General features: G+C 43.1%; 1 protein-coding gene across 4 annotated transcripts in view; it reads left to right on the top strand.

Moving 5' to 3' along the window:
* rufy3 (RUN and FYVE domain containing 3) overlaps nucleotides 1–21541 on the top strand; it is a 41735-nt gene that overhangs the window by 16807 nt on the left and 3387 nt on the right. For 2 of the 4 annotated variants that reach the window (XM_057357251.1, XM_057357243.1), the window contains exons 2-12: nucleotides 16667–16840; nucleotides 17022–17139; nucleotides 17225–17326; nucleotides 17424–17547; nucleotides 17729–17793; nucleotides 17897–17962; nucleotides 18858–18927; nucleotides 19102–19194; nucleotides 19401–19484; nucleotides 20267–20434; nucleotides 20767–20864. In XM_057357251.1, coding sequence (XP_057213234.1) covers nucleotides 16667–16840; nucleotides 17022–17139; nucleotides 17225–17326; nucleotides 17424–17547; nucleotides 17729–17793; nucleotides 17897–17962; nucleotides 18858–18927; nucleotides 19102–19194; nucleotides 19401–19484; nucleotides 20267–20434; nucleotides 20767–20864 — 1162 coding nt within the window. Of the gene's footprint in view, nucleotides 1–5531; nucleotides 6154–14729; nucleotides 14790–16666; nucleotides 16841–17021; nucleotides 17140–17224; nucleotides 17327–17423; nucleotides 17548–17728; nucleotides 17794–17896; nucleotides 17963–18857; nucleotides 18928–19101; nucleotides 19195–19400; nucleotides 19485–20266; nucleotides 20435–20766; nucleotides 20865–21541 lie in introns of those variants that run through there. The other 2 variants (XM_057357261.1, XM_057357270.1) reach the window with 2 other exon arrangements.

The raw sequence follows: 21541 nt of genomic DNA, 5'->3' as shown, positions 1-21541 counted from the left end.
CATAGGAAAAAATTGGGTCATCATATATTTAAGGTTTAGGCTTTTACCTGTCAATAATACAACCGCCAAATACTTGTAAATTAAGTAAATTGATCAGGTGTGAATTGAAGCCACCATTAAAATACTATCAGTCATAGAAAAGCTTCTAGTCTGTTTTTTTCTCACTTGCAAGACTACAATAAAAGTTCATTTCTATGTTAATGAAATTTTGGTAGACTGGTTTTCACACTGAGATTTGCTTAAATAATATTAAATTGTACAGCAGGTAATTTGTATGTTTTTTTTTTTTTTTAAGTGATTGTGTTGTGGTGGTACATTTTACAAGTATTACCATGCTTTAGTAACCACATATGCAATATGCAGATGCACTACAGCTCCCCCTAGTGTCTTCTATAGAGATGTGCAATAATTGCGATGATCTGAAACCATCGCGATGAGGTCAAACAATCACGATGAGACGATTATTTAATAATCGTGACAGCCCTAGCGATGCGTCTGTACACCCCCATTCAACGGCATACAGAGCATATATAACGTTATCTCTGTTCCAGACATCTCAGTTAGCCTACTAATCATCATGAAGTTCTCTTTTGCGTCTTGTATATGTTTTTATACTGGCAAATACACACTCAGTTATGTCAAAAACACAAAAGGTTCACAGAAGCACAGTCCGTTGTGTTTTAAAGTGAAGTGAAAGTGACCTATTTGCCAGGTATGGTGACCCATACCCGAAATGTGACCTCTGCATTTAACCCATCCAGAGAGTAGTGAACACACGCACAGCAAGTGGTGAACACATGTACACCCGGAGCAGTGGGCAGCTATCACTGCAGCCCCTGGGGAGCAAGTAGGGGTAAGGTGCCTTGCTCAATGGCACCTCAGTCGTTACCCGCCGGCCCTGGGTATCGAACCGGCAACCTTCTGGTCACGAGTCAGACTCTCTAACCATTAGGTTAAAAATCTCTAACCATTAGAGAAAATGAAACTTTTGTAGCTTTATTTAGAGTCATTGCATATTTATTTTATAGAAGTGAAGAATGTGCAGTGTTTTATTTTTATCTTGAATGCTACTGTTAAATAGACCTACTTGAAACATTTAATTGTTGTTAAAAATTTAATTGTTCATATTTGTGGGTTTATGATGATAAGTCTATAAGCATTTTTCAGTAATACAGTGTAAAAATAAAATGGTGCTATATAAAATATAAAAATAATATATGAAATATGCATTAAAGCAGTTACAGCAGTTTCATGCAGTCTTCTTAATATTTTTTCAAATAATTTATTTTGGGGCTGGTTATTGATCACCTATGGTACCGATGTGGTACCGATATTACCGGTATTAGATTCTGGTGCCGTACCAAAGGCAAAATTTTGGTATCGAGCCAACACTATTACGTACAACACGCTCAAGAGTTTTATCAATGAAGGGGAGGAGAGATACCGGTCTGTAGTTATCTAACAGTGCAGGATTAAGAGTGGGTTTCTTCAGTAGTGGGGTAATACGGGCTTCTTTGAAGACTGCGGGAAATGTACCAGTGGTGAGAGACGAGTTGATAATGTGGGTCAGAGTGGGAACAACCGATGGAGAGATGGTCTGGAGGAGATGAGTGGGGATGGGATCTAGCGGGCAGGTCGTTGGGTGGTTCGAAGACATGACCTTGGAAACATCATCTTCAGATAGGAGGGAGAAAGAGGGGAGCGAGCATGTGTCGGGGGTTTGGCCGTGATCAAGAGGCGGTGGTGGCGCAGAGAACTGACTGCTGATGGTGGTAGTTTTCTTTACGAAGAAAGATGCAAAATCATCAGCTGTTAAGTCCGATGGACGTCAGGTGAGGGGGAAGGCGGGCAAAGAAGAGTACGAGAGTCAGGCGAGTTGTTGATTTTAGCATGGTAGTACTGAGTTTTCGCAAAGGAGACATCAGCAGAGAAAGAAGAGAGGAGAGACTGATAGAGACAGAGGTCAGCGGGTTCTTTAGATTTGCGCCACTTTCTCTCAGCAGACCTGAGCGATGCTCACAGAGAACATCAGATAACCAGGGGGCAGAAGGGGATGCACGAGATGGCCTAGATGTAAGGGGGCATAAGCTGTCTAAGCAGGAGGTAAGTGTGGAGCAAAGAGTGTCGGTGGCGGTGTTAGTATCCAAGAGAGAGAGCTGTTCGGAGGGAGCGTGGCGGAGACCGCAGAGGATAAGCGGGAGGGAGAGAGTGTACATGGGTTGCGTCGGAATGTGACCACTGGGGAGGCATGTGACCAGTGAAGAGGCATGTGACCAGTGGGGAGGCATGTGTAGTGTCTGGGGAAGTTAGGTCGAAATCAAGAGTGATGAGGAAATGATCCGACGTGTGCAGCGGGGTGACCTGGGATTGATGAGTGGAGCAGTAGCGTGTGTAGATAAGATCTAGTTGATTACCTGACTTATGAGTTGCTGAAGTGGGAACTCGCTTGAGGTCAAACGATGCAGTCAGGTTGTTGAAGTCGGCAGCCTGCGGTTTTTCAAGGTGGATATTGAAGTCTCCAAGTACCACCAGAGGAGTACCATCCTCGGGGAAGGATGACAGAAGCGTATCCAACTCCTCCAAGAAATGTCCAAGCTGACCTGGGGGACGATAGATAACTCAGGGCTTGACATTAAGCATTATCATGTGGTTGTCCTTTGGACAAGTAAACTTGTCATTCACTTGTCCGAGTACAAAAATTACTTGTCTAACGATAAAAAAATGGTATTTCATTTGAATTCTCAATATAATTGTTCCGGATCTAGATTGGTCAAGTTTGCTTCTAAGCATTTTAACTAGTGTCTGCTTTGGCCACCTGAATTTGGTTATAGCAGGGTTTTTCCTGTCTCAAAATGAGGCTGAGGTGGTGCCACCCTGATCTTGTACACACACACGTAGGCCTACCGTACCTTTAAGTGGCCAAAGTGACTTTGAGTTTGACATATTAAAAGTTCTAATAAAATTAGATAAAAATGACAATTATTAAGTTATATAAAACATTACTTTTATTCAACCAAACAGAATTGTTTTTTAATCAAATAAAGCTTTTTTATCATTTCAACTAACTTTTCAGCCCACAATAGCCAACTAAATTAACCAGTCTTACTAAATGAGCAAAGCTCATTCACATCTTGCATTCTCTGTGGTTCATTTTAAATGATTCAATGATCTCTTACATTCGCTAGTGACTGAAAAGTTCAATAGTTTAAATGAATCGGTTCAAATGAGTCATTCGTGTGCGAGTCATTCTGAATGCAATGTGCGTTCATACTGGCGAACTCGCTGTGTACAGTATATGCTGATTCAACGATCCAACTGCACAGCTAAAGACATTACAATGATGTACGTCATGTTAATTCAATAAATTTCATGTATTTTGATGCAAAACAAACAGCCGTGAAACACAGGCTGGCTCTTGTTTTGCAACTCTTTTTAGCGCCTCAGTGTGCTGATAACGAAACAGCGCCTCCACTGTGGCGTAATGTCGCAACTGCAGTTACAAATGACAGTCTGTTAAATGCACGCAACATTTCTTGTGAAGGCTCGCAACATAATTTTGGCGAGAGCCTGAGGCGGCACGACATTTGACGGAGGCGCCGCCTCCAATTTCTCTATGCAGGAAAAACCCTGTTATAGGCCTACTCTCCGTGACTGCTATAAAACAAAGGCAAGCAGTAATTATATAGCACTGGTGCTAGAAAGGTTTAAAGTTTGGTAGCACAGGCCAAACTGTAGAAGCACAAGTATAAATCATTTTGTCATCATTAAAAAAAAAATGCAAGTGCAGTTCATCATGAATAAACAGGTAACTGACAAAAGACATTAATGTTACATACAGATGAATAAATTAGGGCTAGGGCTGTGACGGTGGCCGTGACAACCGCACCACCGCGGTGGTAAAGTGCCATGACGGTGGTGAGCTGCCACTCGCGGTAGTTCACGTCACTGTGACAAATATAAGTGTAATAAAAATGATAGTTGCGATCAGGATTGCTATTTGTACCCTTTCAGTTGTAGATGGTTTCATTTAAAATATTTGACATTAACAGAAATTATTGGCATACGTTTCCGTTGGCGCATTCGAGCGCGGGCCTGCCCGGCAAAACCCAGGTTATTCTGTGGGTTCTGCAATGGATCTTGTTGTAAAATTAACAGTTACATAAAATCAAAACCGGCTATGACCCGCTTGGAAAAAGTAACGTTTTTATGGCAATCTGAATAGGAAAGCCAAGGTAGGTTTAAACAGTTTGTTTCAAATGGAATTGTCAAGGACTGTAAGGGTTAATACGCGACTGACTGAAGTTGTCACTGCAACAAGAGCTTTTTTATTTGATATTTAACTATCTTATATCATTTAAGTTTTCATTATTTACTGATGTTTATTTAAATGTTTTATGTGCTGTAGTGTGCCGTTTCACTGGATTTGCGCATTAAACATGGACGGATGTTTCATCCTCATATATTTCAGATATCATATTTCAATTTCAAGTATTTAACTATTTAACAATTTCAAGTATTTAAATAAGGTCTATATTTCTCTTCCACTCGTCATGTGGTTGCTACACGCAAATATAATAATATAAATATTATTTATATAAATAATATATATTTCCCAAAATAAGTAAAAAACTGCCACCGTCACAGCCCTAATTAGGGCCATATAATTTTAGATTACCTAAATTTGTTTGAATATTTCTCATTTGTGTATTTTTCCTTTTTAACTATACAATAGTGGTATATTTGTCCACATAAATTACTGTAGTATACTATAGTAAACTGCAGTAAAATTCTTAGATACTATAGTGTTTATGAACTTTACTATAGTATACAGTGTTTATCAATTCACTACAAGGGCACTACAATTTTCAAAAGCAAATACTATAGTACACCACAGTATTTTTTGTCTGAGTGTTCAATTTAACGGGACTTTTATTTTGACGGGTCTTTCGGAAGACGCTTGAGTTTTTGTGTTTCCCAATAGCTTGGCCTAAACTGGCCTATTTAAAAATCCTTATACGTTGAGCCATGTTTTTTATTTTACAGGTCTAATAATGGAGCTGTTTTACAAAATGTGTTATTTTGCATTAGTGCTTATTTGAGGTTGAAATTAAATTAATAAGGTTTGAATAATAGGTATATGAATATAAAATTAAAGAGCATAAAAATCTACCTAACAATCAATCAGTAATAAAATTTATGACCAGTTTTACTGGTTTCCAAAATATTTTCTTGTATCGTCTGAGACGCCTTGCATAGGTTGGTTCATCTGTGACATGTCATGTTTATCTGCACCTAATGCGCCTTGCTTCTCTAAAACATTTTGTCTAATAAACAGCAGCTTTATCAGCTAGAATCTAAATCTAGTCTCGATTACTAAGGCCTTCATGTTTCTCTTGTGGCTCAATAACACCAGCTCCCCCGCCTCCAACAGGCCCCTCGGGTGCTGTGCCCCCTTCGCTGTCACCATCTGCTCACGTGACTCCCATGATCCTCCTCAGCATCACAGCAGCCATCTTGGTCAAGACCCTCCCATTTGCAGTGTGTTCAGCCAATCCAATTAATGCTAGTTGGGGCTGAGAGAGAGGGAGCTGGAGAGAAAGAGACATCTCTGAGTGTAGCTCGACTCACACAGCATCTCAATCCCCTGGCTTTGCCGAGCCAGAGCAGAAGCGGGGAAGCCTTTATTCACATGCCGGATTTCAGCTTTTGTTGCTTGTTCTTGCAACGAGGCTGTTGAGCTCCAGGAGAAGAATAGCATCCTTTCTGTCAGATTTGCCTCGGACTGCTGTCTGATATTTAGTGTGTTTTCCTTGCCACCTCCTTTGTTTTCCTTCTTCCTTTCTACTGGAGAAGAGAAGACTGTTGGTTGGACTGGATTTTTAATTGTTTTGCTTGTGTTTTGCACTGCATCCGTCTCGCTGAGGGCCGCCATCGAGATTGTTATTGTCATCGCAGCAGCTATCAGCTGAGTCACCATGTCCGATCTGACGCCCCATAGCGAGGCCCCCACCCCCACTACTGACAAAATCACACAGGCTGCCAGGGAGACCATCTACCTATGTAACTTCCGCGTGTCGGTGGATGGGGAATGGCTGTGCCTGCGGGAGCTTAACGACATCTCGCTCACGCCTGATCCTGAGCCGGCTCATGAAGGTAGGCGAGCAGAGCATCACTAGTAGGCCTCTGTTGCTCTTACCGTACTGGGCGGTGCTGACCTAGCCTTCCACCATCATGCTCCCAGCATTCCTGCGGGCATGTTTGGAAGTGTAGTTTTATGGAATGTGTATTACAGTTTATTTTCTTGTGGATGATTCTAGAAGCAATTCATAAACTATAACTAAGCTGTCAGTTTTAAAGTTTTAATCTGATTAAACAGTTAAGCAAATGAAGTACAAAATATATTTTAATAGAAATAACTTTAGACAGATAACTGACAGATTATAGCTCTATTTAAGTTATTAATATCATTATACAATTTTTTTGAGTAAGCATTGACTTTTAGATGCAGAAAATATCATTCTAATTTGCGGTAGTTAGTTTTGTGCAAAGAGTTATATGATTTAATACAAAATAAAAGGCATTTTACAAATGTATATAATTTGTTGTTTTATTTATGTCCTTATTTTAAAGAACATTTTTTTTTGCATAGTGTTCGGAGCTCACAATATATTGTTTTATGTTCTACTAATGCAGTCCGTTACTGTAGAGCCAGGGTTTACCCTGCAAATTGGGAACAGTACTGTTGCCCAGGAGATGGTCTGAATTGTCTTTGAATGGATTGATCAATTGGCAGCAGTGAGATGCGAGCAGAGGCCACACGGAGAACAAGCCGCATCTCCGTCTAATATATTTCCCCTGCAATGAAAGAGCAAGACAGGCATGTACTAAGATAGGAAATTGACAAAACGATCTCATAAAGTGTCTTTACAGCTTTATCCAAATTGATTTTTTTGTTGTTTATGCCTTTTCAGACACTGCCTCATGTTCAAGCTTTAAAAACCTTTTGTCTCCTTACATTGGGATAGAACTGACTTAAAATGCCCCCACAAACTTATAAATACCCTATATGTAATAAGATTTACTTTGGAGATGTTTTAGACTAGTCCTTTTCTAATTTCTAATTTCATTATTAATAGTCTGTCATGTTGACATTTTCACCGATACAATATGTGAAGAAGGCTTGTTTTACTGCATGCCAATGTTATTTTGTAATGCATTTTTGCTGAGTTTTGCCTCATCGACTGTCATTTATGGTTTGATTTGTTTGTTCCTCACAGCCAAGCCACATAAAAACCTAGAGGCTTTATATTAAGATTATATTAAACAGTACACCCAAATGCACAATAAATAGGTTCTTAATTACTTATTTTTCTGTTTCTGTTGGCAGACAACAAAAACTATGTATTAGTGAGTGAACTCAACTAGCGGTCACTTTTATTGAACAGCTAATTCCATCTGTGTTAATGTTTATGCGTCCATACAGTCATCGCGTTTTAAATCATAAATTAACAAACAAGGTCAATAAGTGATTAGTTCTTGGAAACACTGTTTGTACATGCGTATCTCATTCACGCGTCAGTGCGTTCTGAACAGTGTTGGGGGTAACGCGTTACAAGTAACGTTCGTTACGTAATAAGAGTACTTTTTTAAGTAACGAGTAATGTAACGCAGTTACTTTATAAATTTACATATCAATACTCGAGTTACTTTTCAGTCTAATCATTGATTTATATGAACATTTTTTAACTGCAGAAGTGAAATTCTGAATTAAAAGTAGTGTATACATGATCGCTCATGCTTGCGCAGAAACAGTCGCTAGTCAGACATAAGGGCTCAGCATAGTCCAGGCGATTGCGCTTTCGTTCTGCGTTTTGGGGTAAAACGAAGCTCGAAAACGTTGAGAGACGATATAGTGTTTTCGAACAATCCAACACCCCTTTGTTTCTGGAGGCGGGGTTTACATGACATATCCAAATAGCCTCTGCGCACGTGGCCACACAAACAACACACCCACCTATTACGTAATGGCCATGGACCAATGGTGGCTCGAGGGTGTTTACCGGCCAACACGAACTTCCCCGGAGAGTTCTGTTTGGTTTGCTGCTGCGAACTAGTGAAATGAATTGTCGTTTGGACCAGATTTGGTTCGAAATCAGGTCACAGACGGTCGTTTTTTGATTTCAAGTGTAGTATGCTGAGCCCTATAGGCAGTGTTGCCATGTCTGCAGTGCTGCAGTGTTCCGGCTTCGTTTTTGTTACGCAAATCTGGCAACCGTTGACACAGCGATGTGAGGCCAGAGCTCAGTTGCGGAGCTATAGTGTGGCCGCACTTGCCACCATGGACAAAACGCCTGCAAATGCCGGTCATGCTCAATTGACAACTTTCAGATCGTGAAATTAGCATGAGTCATGAGCAATCAGTTGTCCTGCAAATGCCGGTCATGTTTGGAAGATAACTTTCAGATCGCGAAATTAGCGCAAGTCATGACACGCAACAGCAATCAATGGTCTCATGCCTCGTGAATGTAAACATAAGATGTGTTTGACTATTTGTGGCGCTGCACGCACAGACAGATCTGCAGATTTTAATGGGAATGGTCACTGTTAGAAGAAGGGTTGGGGAGTGGGCGGAGCATGGGAGAAAGAAAGGAAACAACTGTCATCTGTTAGTCTCCTCACCAAATACCAGCATATATACAACATAATATGTTAAATGTCATTTTCCCCTCAAAATAATCTATAATATTAGTAACATATTATATGTTAGATTAATCATAATTTCGTATAACACTATTGAGCTGTTTTGGCTCAACGAAGTGCTCAGCAATGCAAAGAGGATCTGTCATATCGCTTATACATTACTTTTTTAAATAAAAAAAAAACACCCATATTTGCCGGCCAAAAATCCTCATTTTCCCACACGGTGTTATATGACTGGAAACTACTCTGCCGTCCCAAAAGCTCACCGGCGCCATCTTGTGCAACTAGCCGCGCTGTCAAAACACAATAAATATGGAGAGTGACACCGAAGTTCCCTTTCTGTCGGTCTCTCGACGTTGTGTCGAGCCGACAGATGGGGTTCGTCCCTGAGAACCAATCGCTTCCGACTTCTTAGAAAAGGCCAATGAAATTGGCGAATGAAATTTGCATGCCGGACTCCACCCCCGGATATCCGGGTATAAAAGGGAGACGGCGTGCCTCATTCATTCACCTTTTGTTCTTCGGAGCCTTCGCTCATGATCAACAGACTTCGCTACAAGATAGCAACTACAAGACTGCCGGTTCTACGACGTGGTGCAGCGGACTGTCCCTTCCTGCGGCGACTTCCCCTGGGCGTCTCGGCGGTTCCAGAAGTGTTCAAGTTTTTTCTCTAAAAGAGCAAATTTCTCCAGCGTGGCATGTCCCGCCGTTCTCGTGGGTGCAACACACTCATCGAGGAGGGGGACGGACATGAGGTCTGCTTCCAGTACGCTGGGGCAGCCCTTGTGGATACGTCCTGCCCGCACTCTCTGCGGTTGACGATTCAGACGTTGCATCACGGGTGGCTGTGTTCCCACGGGACTCCACCACCTCGTCTGCTTCTCGTTCCGTGACGGCAGGACTACGGCCCTGCCGTCCGCTACGGCGAGCAGCGAGGGTGATATGAGGATTACTGTGAGCGCTAATCCGTCAGCCACCGGCTCGCGGGCCGTTCACACCTCGTCTCGCTCGTCTGACCGTTCCCCATGAGAGGGTACCACCGTCTTGTTCCTCAACCACATATTCGGAAACGGTGCGTGATGATGAGATGTCCGTTGCAGCATCGGAGAGCGACTTACTGGCATCGGACTCCGACGATTCCTCGGAGCTCTCTCCCTCGGGGGGTCGAGCCCAGGAAGAAGCGGACGTCGAAATGTTAGCCATGCTTCCCCGGACCGCCGGCATTGGGTTGCAGTGCACGCACTGCCTCTCCCAACGCTCGCGGCTGGATACATGGTACCTCGGGTTTGAGAGCGGCTCCAAGCCGTACTCGCCCCCAGTGCCGTGTTTCCCCGGAAGTGCATGAAGAACTTAGTACGACCTGGAACGCCCCCTTCGGCGCGTGCATGTCAACTAGTTCCATCGCCCTTTCTTCCCTCGATGGTGGGGCAGCTAGAGGATACGTCGATGTCCCCCAGGGGCTCGACCTAGACTCCCGTCCAAAGCATGTAGGTTTTTCAGCATCCAAGATGTAGAGAGCTTACTCTGCTGCGGGCCAAGCTGTCCCCTCTCTCCACGCTATGGCCATCCTGCAGGTCAGGCCAAGGCGTTGAGAGAGCTTCATGAGGGTAAGACCGACCCAGCGCTTATGCAGGAACTCCGCGCCGTCACCGACCTCGCTCTACGGGCGACCAAGGTGACCGCGCGGGCCCTGGGTCGGGCGATGTCCACACTTGTGGTCCAGGAGAGACACCTCTGGCTGAACCTTGCACAGATGAGTAACGCCGAGAAAGTCTGCTTTCTCGACGCACCCATCTTGCAGGGGGGGCTGTTTGGTGATACTGTCGAGCTGCAGTTCTCGACAGTAAAGAAGCAGACAGAGGATATCAAGATATCACCCTCTGGCTGTCGAGATCCTGTGCACAGTCTGCTTCCCAGCAGCCCTGGTCCTCTTCGACGCCTTCCGGTTTCGGCGCCCCCCACTCAGGCGCCCCCCCGGAAGAAGACATCGAAGAGGAGACCACCACCCCGTCAGCAGCTGTGGCGGAAGTCGAAGCGGCCCTCATGGGAAGACCCCAGGGAGATCGAGAATACCTTTGGGCCCGACCCCAGCCATTCCTTCGCTGATTGGTCGATCCGGGACGGTTCCTGCCCCGTCCCAACATCCCACTTCTAAGAGTTTTCTCTCTCTCTCTGGGTGCTTATCACAGCCGCTCTCACCCGCTACACGGTGGTGTTCGGCAACTCGACGTTGCGTCACGGCGAGACCCAATGTCGAGGATAATCAGCAGCCTAAGCACTCTCAATTGATGGTGCGTTGCGCTACATCATCGTCTGGGCATTATCACAGCCGCTCTCACCCGCTACACAAAGGTGTTCGGCAACTCAACGTTGAGGCAAGACCCAATGTTGAGGATAATCATCAGCCTATGCACTCTCAATCGATGGTGTGTTGTGCTACATCATCGCCAGGCAGGTAAAACATCAGAGCCGATCTCCTCTCCGGGAACCCCCCACGGCGAGGGATCCATACTGCCAGCCATCGAACCACCCCCCAGGAGGTCGATGAAGCAGAACGTACCCCTAGCCTCCCTGTCTCGGTCCCTGGGAGCCTGACAAGAGCTTCCCAAACCGTCACGGTGACTACGGGATACGATCTGTCTCGGCTACGCAGTCCAACTCCCCAGACGCCCGCCCAAGTTTCGGACATCCTCCAAACCTCAGGCAGAGGCAAGGATGCTCCCGTGCTTTGGGCCGAGGTCGCCACCCCTCTGGTGAGGAAGCGATCGTGCTCGTTCCTCTAGCCGAGATGTTCAACGGGTTTTACAGCCTGTACTTCATCGTCCCCAAAAAGGGGGTTGCTAGATCTGCGTACCCTGAACAGGCACCTACTCAAGCTGCAGTTCAGGATGCTCACGCAGAAGTGCATCCTGGCATCTATCAGATGTCAAGATTGGTTCATGGCAATCAACCTGAAGGACGCTTACTTTCATGTCTCGATTCTCCCTCGTCATCGACCTTTCCTACAGTTTGCTTTCGAGGGTCAGGCATATTAGTCCAGAGTCCTCCCTTTCGGTCTGTCCCTGTCCCCACGAGTCTTCACGAAGATCGTGGAAGCCGCCCTCACTCCCCTCAAGGAGAGAGGTGTGCGGGTACTAAACTATCTCACGACTGGCTCATTTGACACACTCGTGAGATCTGTTATGTACACACAGGGACCTAGTGCTTCGGCACCTAGATCGATTGGGACCACAGGTCAACCAAGAAAAGAGCAAGCTCTCCCCTGTGCAGAGCATCCTATTTCTTGGTATGGAACTCAACTCTGTCTCCATTACAGCGTGACTGACTACAGAGCGTGCTCAGTCAGTGTTGAACTGCCTGGAATATTTCAAGCAGTCAGCGGTCCCCCTGAAACAATTTCAGAGGCTCCTGGGCACATGGCATCCTCGGCGGTGATGATACCCCTCGGGTTGATGTACATGAGACCGCTCCAACACTGGCTACAGAGTCGAGTTCCATGGAGAGCGTGGCACACCGGCAGCAGGCGGATGGTGATTACGCCTCTCTGCCGACGCACCCTAACCCCTTGTCTTCAATGACCTTTCTACGCGGGGGTCCCTCTCGGGCAGGTCACGAGGCATGTCGTGGTGACAACAGCCGCCTCCCTGCAGGGTTGGGGTGCCGTGTGCAACGGGCACGCAGTGTTGGGGCGATGGACGGGCCCCCGCCTGCGCAGGAATATCAACTGCCTAGAGTTGTTGGATGTGCTACCTGCACTAAAGGGGCTACTACCTCTCGTGCAGGACAAGCACGTGCTGGTCCGGTCGGACAGCACAACTTCCATAGCGTATTCAACCGCCAGGGTGGCATTCGCTCGCGGCAGCTAACACGACTCGCCCGAGCAGATCCCTGCGAGCCACACATATCCCAGGCGACCTGAACCAGACAGCCGATGCGCTCTCACGTCAGTTGACACCTCGCGGAGAGTGGCGACTCCACCCCCGCGCAGTCCAGCTCATTGGGTACAGTTCGGGCGGGCTCAGGTAGACCTGTTCGCCTCCCTGGACACCACCCATTGCCCGCTAGGGTACTCCCATCCCAGGCCCCCCTCGGCACGGATGCTCTAGCGCACAGCTGGCCGTGGGACAAGCGGAAGTACGCCTTCCCCCCCAGTGAGCCTCATTGCACAGACCCTGTGCAAGGTCAGGGAAGAGGAGCATCAAGTGTACTAGTTTCGCCATACTGGCCCAACCGGGCTTGGTTCTCGGAGCTAATGCTCTTGACGACAGCTCCCTCCCGGCCGATTCCCCTGACGAAGGACCTGCTTTCCCAGGGGAAGGGCACGTTATGGCATCCCAGGCCAGACCTCTGGAACCTCCATGTCTGGCCCCTGGACGAGATGAGGAGATCCTGAGTGGCCTACCCCCTGCGGCGGTTAAGACCATCACTCAGGCTAGGGCCCTGGCCACTAGGTGGCTATACGCCAGAAAGGGAACGTCTTGGTTACGGATGTAGTAGTTCCCTGATGGAGGGAACGAGACGTTGTGTCCTTCTTGCCACAACACGTGCTGCCCACTGCAGCAGTCGTGAGAGGTCTCAGGCTCCTCAGTACAAAGGTGAATGAATGACTGCCATCACGCCGTCTCCCTTTTATACCCGGATATCCGAGGGCGGAGTCCGGCATGCAAATTTCATTCGCCAATTTCATTGGCCTTTTCTAAGAAGTCGGAAGCGATTGGTTCTCAGGGACGAACCCCATCTGTCGGCTCGACACAACGTCTCGTTCCCTCCATCAGGGAACTGAGGTTACATCCGTAACCAAGACGTTAGCAGTGTCAACAGTAGGCCGAGCTCTGATGAGGTGGAGGACTACTGGTCAGGAATATTTGAAATGTGTATTTAAAGAAAATAAAGGTGTGTTACTATATAGTATATAGGATTGTTAAATGCATTACAGTGTTAAACACTAAAGAACCGCAAAGTCTGGAAAAGCATGAGCATCAGTTAGGTGAGAAAAAGTAATGCAAAAGTACTTCCACAAAAAGTACCCAAGTAACATATGTAGTTACTTTTTTATAGAGTAACTCTATATTGTAACTAGTTACTTTTAAAAGTAACTTTCCCCATCACTGGTTCTGAACTGAATGTGCTGCTTCTCCCTGCCGCTCACTGAACCGAGTAGACACAGAGAGAGGCGGTGCTGCGCTGGGAAAGCAAAAACTTGCTCTCACCGGGCAGAAGAAGTGAAGCCGAATATTTCACTAAGTCGCCAAAGTTTATTCAGAAAGTAGCTTGATTTGTCGCTAGTCGCTTTTAAAAAAATAAGTCGCTAAAGGGGTCTGAAAGTCGCCAAGTTGGCAACACTGGCAGGCACGTAGGGTTTCTTTATAGCGCAACAGCGCCATCCACTGGCCTGGCATGCATAATACAGCGTTTTTACTGATTTCCCCAGATCCATGTAAATGCAGATCGTTTTGATAAAGCTGCCGTGTGTATGTGAAACTTTTCAAAAACGCAAAGGAACAACTTTTCCGTTTTTCATTGTGTAAACGTACTCTTAAAGCCTGGAAGCATATTATGAATAAATAGAACAATCTGACTATTATTGCTAGGATTGGAAAATACTCTTCTTTGAGGCATTTTGTTTGAGGGATTGTTTTTTGATAAGTTGCCACTAGAGTCTTACAGGACAAATAGAGCATTGTTATTGATACTACATTGTCTAGTGTAGTTTGAATTGTGACTGTTTTGCTTTCCAAATATTACTCAAAGCATTTAGTTTGATTCAGAATTGTTGACACATTTGGATGGCTGTAATGACTATCAACACTCCTGTAGCTATTATTAGTTTCAGACACATTCAGCCTGAAAGCATTGCTGCAGTGCAGTATGGCATTGAGAGAAAAAGAGCATTAGCTTGAACAGACCTTTAATGCTTGTTACACCCAAAAAATTTATTCCCTTTTACTGTTACTTTGGTTTACTCCCACGATGTGCATGACCCAATCCTCTTCTGCTTTGTTTTCTGTTTTCCATTGCCTTTTGCAAAGACTCATGGGAGGATTTCACAGATTTGGTGGAGCAAATGCAAATGCTTGATGAGTTTAAAGGTGCGTATAGTGGCTTCATCCTCCCCAGTCCACCTCATCCCAGTCGCGGGCACCATCCTAAAACTAGAGCAGGCGTGGGCGTGCAGCCCTGTCTGTACTGAAGAACAGCCTCCCCGAATGGCACATTGGCACCACAGCTTTGGCACCTTTAGCCCTTATGCTGATTGTTGTCCTTCTTTGCATCTCTTTGTCTCTCTTTCCCTTTCAGTTTCAGTCAATGGTTTTGTTTTATTTTACTTGATAGCAAAATATCTGGATATTCATTTGGCTGAATTGCTGTTTTATGGCCTGTTTTGTCTCACCCTTCACGTTTGTCTTGGCTGTATGACTACTGCACCCTGTTTTCTGGCTGATTTGGCTTTTTTCTTGCATGGTGTTACCAGCATTTCATGCTAGCAGTTTACAGTTCTTCAGATTTATCCACTGCAGACTGTCTGAGAGTTTCAATTTCAATGTATCTTTTTCCTCATAATTCTAAAACAATCTGTCTCTTGTGATGTGTCGTTTCAACACATATCTCACCGGAATTCGTAACTATTTTGCGAGGTGGCTAACTCATGAATTCATGCAATCATATTTGTACATTTTAGTAATATTTGCTTTTGGCCAAGTGACGTTATGTTTAGGGTGGGGTTAGGGGAGGGGCCTCAGTATAGCTTTTTTCTCATGATCTTATGTTTTTTACGAATTACATGAGATCACGTTGGTAGTTTTGACATTTGCCGAGCTTGTGTTGCAATATTAAATTAGTTCTCAACGTTAGCAGCATGCTAGGTGTAAAACCACATCGCATAAGTGTTAAAAGATGGTGCATTCATTTTAAACTCTGAGCATTAGTATGCTACGTTCCTGTATGAGTAATGGCTGTTGAAAATGAACTGATTAAATGACAAGATTTACACTGATAGCCTCTCTTGTGCCATCATTTTGATTTTCACACAGTGTGTCGTGAAAATTCAAATGCCTTCTGAATTATATTTCCTGCCTTACTACTTAAGAAGTTAATAAACGTTTTTTTTTGTGCATTGAAAATTCACTGAGAAGATGAGCTTATTTGGCATTGAGTCAAGCTTCTGTGCTTTTGTTAAATACACCCAAGCCTTTTCAAAGAGAAAACTAAACTTATTTTGGTTATACTGTGGGGTCATCTCTCGATATAAACAGTCACTGCTGTTGGCTAATGCAGACATGGATTAAAGAATAGTTCACCCTAAAATGAAAATTCTGTCATCATTTACTCACCCTCAGGTTGTTTTAGACCCGTATAAATTTTGTTGTTCTGCTGAACGCAATAAAAGAAACTTGAAAGAATGTTTGTAACCAAACCATTCTGGGGCACCATTGACTACAATATTAGGAAAGACGTCTACTATGGAAGTCGGTGGTGTCCCAGAACTGTTTGGTTTCCCACATTGTTAAAAACTTGTTGTTTTTGGTTGAACTGTTCCTGTAAGTGTTGTCGTGATTGCATTACTGTGGGTGAGATCAGGCAAGGTGAGGCTTGAGAACAGAAACTTGAAATTTAATTCAGTAAAATGAGTGACTTTTGGTTTAAAAAACTGATTTGTTGTAGGTTGGAGTGAGATTTGGAACTCTGAAAAGAATGCTTTTTTTGTGGGAATCTCTGTGCTGTTTGAAATGAAGCTGAGGAACATTTTACCAGGTATTGCCAGGTGTAGGAGAAACCATGTTGCTACAGGGCAGGCAATAGAAAGTTCTCTTGTAGTCTTCCTAAACACTTACCCAGACCCTCATATACTGCTTTCTTCATGTCGCAGACCTGATAAATACGTTGTTTAGTCAAAGTGATAGAATTTCATCATAGCTTGTCCAATGTTTTAATGCATCCCCCTCCCTGGATTTCTGTTTAACTCTAGATCCGAAGGACCCTATTGCCATCGAGAGGCTTAACCTGATGAACATGGCCAAGCTGAGCATCAAGGGTCTGATTGAGTCTGCATTGAACCTGGGACGCACGCTGGACTCGGACTACGCCCCACTGCAGCAGTTTTTCGTCGTCATGGAGCACTGCCTGAAACACGGACTTAAAAGTGAGCACAGCAATTCCTCAAGCTAAAGGGTGTATCCTCAGATTAAGAACCTCTGGTCCAAATGTTTGTCCTTTAGTGTTTTGATTATGCAAAAAAAGATGACATCATGGTTGTGAGGTTTAATGTACAGTAAATCTGAATCTACATTATGTAATATTTTTCTGAATATTTTGTTTTGAAGGTAAGAAGACATTCCTTGGTCAAAATAAGTCTTTCTGGGGTCCTTTGGAGCTGGTGGAAAAGTTGACTCCAGAAGCGGGGGAGATCACAGCCAGTGTCAAAGACCTTCCTGGGCTCAAGTAAGAAAAATGCTTTTAACCCAACCATGGTGTCTCCTTCACTTTAAGTTTTTGTTTATGACTCTGAAGTTATTCTTTTTCCCAGAACTCCATTAGGAAGAGGCAGAGCGTGGCTTCGCTTGGCATTGATGCAGAAGAAGCTCTCAGATTATATGAAGACCATCATCAACCGAAAAGATTTGCTGAGGTGCAGTTCATGATGTTGGTTAACCATTTGTTGCAGTTGTGGTCTTGCTTCCACAGTTTTCTAATGTACTCGTATTTGCCACTGTTGTGTTCTTCAGTGAATTCTATGAGCCCAATGCTCTTATGATGGAGGAGGAAGGAGCAGTGATCGCTGGGCTGTTGGTGGGCCTAAATGTCATTGATGCTAACTTGTGCATGAAGGGAGAAGATTTAGACTCACAGGTATCTGTTACTTACTGTTTACTGTACACACTGAGACAATGAAGGACCACAAATAATGAAAAACAGCTGTATCTAGATGCATTTGAGATTCTTTGGATACACTTCTATAAAACGTAATGGCCAACAGGTGAATTCTTTTGTACTTGTGAGGGAAGAAGTTTTTCTTTTGTACTTTCTTTAGGTTGGAGTCATTGATTTTTCCATGTATCTGAAAGATGGAGCTCACAGCAGCAAAAGCACAGAGGGGTGAGTTCACATTTAACTTTCATTTTAGGCCAGATGTGTTAGTCTCATACGGTTTTGTAGATCTGGTTTGGAAAGCTCCTCTGAAGTTGTTCTTTGATTGCAGTGACGGACAGATCACAGCTATTCTTGACCAGAAGAACTACGTTGAAGAGCTGAACAGACATTTAAGGTGCAGTCAACTTTACCTAACATCAGCTCTTAACGTGATAATTCACCTTCAAATAGAAAATAAAGTACATAAAACTTCCCTCTCTTCCTATCTGACCATAACCAGGAGAAAAAGAAGTTTAAACAAAAACGGCGCCCTTCCCCCTACATTCCCTTAAATCAAAAAGATCATAAAATACTGACAAACCTAGGTACATAAGAAGTAAAAAATAATAACAATATGTTAATCAACTTCAGTTCTCTTTCTGTCAAAGAACACAACAAACTCATGAGTTCACTTACTAATCAACGAATCAACACAATTAAACAACAAATGAATCTGGGCAACCGGAGAAAGTCTCTCATTTCTCCACAGATCCACCACCTCTTATATTTCGACTCCTTCCCGTCAACATCCAATCACCCCAAACCTCACCGGATTGAACACAGCTGATTGGAGCACCTGTCAAGTGATGAGAGAGAGAGAAAGAAAAAGAAAGAGACACACCACACAAAACCACATCCAACACACATGCATAATTATGAACACATTAAATACGTCCTCGGACGTAACAGGAACACACAAGAAGATATTTTAAAGAATGTTGGTAACCGAACAACGGCGTGACCATACCCATTCACTTCTATTGTACAGACACAAAGCCAGTGCAAGTGAATGGGCACCATTCACTGACGTTGTTCAGTAACCAACATTCTTCAAAATATCTTCTTTTGTGTTCTGCAAAAAAGAGAAAGTCATAGAGGTTTGAAATGACAAGAGGATATAATGAATATATATGAATAAGTGATGATAGAATTTTCATTTTTAGGTGAACTATCCCTTTAACAAATGGTGGTGTGGTCTTGTCTTGCTGCATGACTAATCTCAAATTCTCATCTAAATTCCCCTTTCACAGTGCGTCAGTGAATAACCTGCAAGCCAAAGTAGACGCATTGGAAAAATCCAACACAAAACTTACGGAGGAAGTGGGTAACATTCATAACTTGTTCAGTACAAGATTATTAACAGAATTGATATAATGTTGTGCACTCTGTCCACATTTTAGTGTTGTACTGGGTTTGTGAGATTTGTTTCCCTGAGTGAAAATGTGATAATAGCTCAGTTGAACACATTAATTCATCAGCTAACCTTTTATTCAGCTTGCCGTCGCAAACAACAGGATCATCACTCTGCATGAGGAACTGGAGAGAGTGAAGGAGGAAAGCTGTTATTTAGTGGAATCTAGTCGCAAGGTAAATTTTTGGTTTTTAACCCACACTAATGGTGTTGAAGTATGGATTGTTAACAGTTATTAACTTGCATAGCAATCATTCTGTTCTTGTTGCTCATTCCTTAGCAAAACCCACAAGCTTACTTTTAAACTGTAAACTTACACAGTTGCACGGTATGGGTGGTTATATTTTCTGGTCTGAAATTTTGACCTGTATTCCTCTTAAAGGCATCAAGAGCAGAGGGTACTGCGAATGGTCAAGTACTTGGAGAAACTCGCAAACAGCTCAAAGAGGAGACTCAGCTCAGACTGGTGGGTAAAAGTATAAGTGTATAAGTGACAGTCCTATGCCACCATTAAACAGATGTGGCTATACTGTACAGTACATAGTAATGACTTACATGTTGTGAAAGTGTAAGTCAGGTTGATGTTTCTGTATTTGTTAAGCTTGTGCCTATGCTGTTTTTAATCAAGCAAAAGTGATCACCATGAACTTTCAATGTATAGAAAATATTTTGGGGGAAAAATACTATTGATGCTTTTTGAAAGTTAAAGCGATAGTTCACCCAAAAATAAATATTCTGTCATCATTTACACATCTTTGAGTTGTTCCCAATATGTATAAATTTCTTTGTTCTGATGAACACCGAGAAAGATATTTGGAAGAATGCTTATAACCAAACAGTTCTTTGACCCCATTGACTACCATAGTTGAAAAATGTATGAAAGAAAACAGTTCTGGGGCACTTTTGGCTAATATTGTAATTTTTTTCTACTATGGTAGTCAGTGGTGGCCAAGAACTGTTTGGTTACAAGCATTCTTTCAAATATCTTCTCTGTGTCAGCCAAACAAAGAAATGTATACAGGTTTGGAACAACTAGAGAGCGAGTAATTCATGACAGAATTTTTGGGGGGGGGTAAACTGTCCCTTTAAATTTGAAATCTACAAAAAATGAAAGAGCATGATGCTTCTGTCTGTGTGTACAGCGCCTGTGAAATTCTGTCATCTGTCATTGGGGATGTTAAAACATTTACTGTTCTCTTTAAGGAAAATTCTTGATCAGCTAAATCCTTTAGTATCCTTATCGTTTAGGATGTTGAGAAGGAGCTAGAGCTGCAGATAGGGATGAAGCAGGAGATGGAGTTGTCTATGAAGATGTTGGAGAAAGACATCTGTGAAAAACACGACGCTCTGGTGGAGCTCAGACAGCAGTTGGATGACATGCGTACACTCAACCATGAGCTTTCTGTCAAGTCACAGGTATGAGAGACGTTCATAAATAAGCCTCCTTCCATTGTAACACAGCATGGAACCTCTTTCCCCAGTCCCAGCACAACATGCCTGCTATTAGAAGATTACTTAATGTATTTACAAGTCAAATACACATTAAGTTTAGTCAGATTAAAAACATTCAAATTTGTAAGTACCGGGGTGAAGCCATCAGACATGTGAACACACTTGCTCAAAAAATGTGAGGGATGAATTTCATTTGATTAAATGTTTCCCCTGTGTATTTTATGTCCATGCTTATTACCATGATTATGTAATTTATGTGAAATGTCATGTATTATTGGTGTGTTTTTGACTTGTAGAGTTCTGAGGGTAGTGCAAAACAAAAGAGTGACATCATCGGCCGCTTGGAGGAGAAAACAAACCAGATGGCAAATGCCATTAAACAGCTGGAGAGCAGGTGAGAATATCTTACTGACTCTTCACATACACACATACTGTAAACCAGGAACAATTTTAAACTAAGCATTTATGCATTGAGGAATTTACTATGTACAATGAGATCCAAGAGTTGAGACTACTAATGGAAACTAGTTGATCTATTAAATTATGTATTGTTTCCACTTTTTCCCATTATCAATGATAGTATCAAAGTCAAATCAAATTATTTCATAATTTTGCTAAAATATTCTTAGTGACCTTTTATTTTGCAGTAATGACAACCTTCCATTGACTTGGCATTGTTCAAACTAAATAACAGGTTTGAATTCAGTTGTAAATTTCAGATTTTATGTGGTCTCGGGATTTAGGACCCCACGGTAAATACTGTAAAATGTCTTTCCTAGGAAGGTGATTATTATTTAGGGTAGGCAGATTATCTTTGCTTAGTTAAACAGTATTTAACGTTCATAATATCGTTGCTGTCCTTCTGAAACCTTGTATGTCAAAAATTCTCTGTTTTTCAGGAAATAGAAAAAACACATTTTAAATGATTAAATACTGTGTCGTCAAAGTTGACAAGCACTTATTAATACTTTATATTAGTGAGATGTTTACAAAACCCATTGACAAACATAAAGGGTGACTAATAATTACGAAATATGGAGATACAAGGTTTCAGAAGGACAGCAGCACAAC

Source organism: Triplophysa rosa, linkage group LG2 (assembly GCF_024868665.1).
Source record: "Triplophysa rosa linkage group LG2, Trosa_1v2, whole genome shotgun sequence".
NCBI classification, from domain to species: Eukaryota; Metazoa; Chordata; class Actinopteri; order Cypriniformes; family Nemacheilidae; genus Triplophysa; species Triplophysa rosa.
This window is presented reverse-complemented; position numbering and strand designations above follow the sequence as displayed.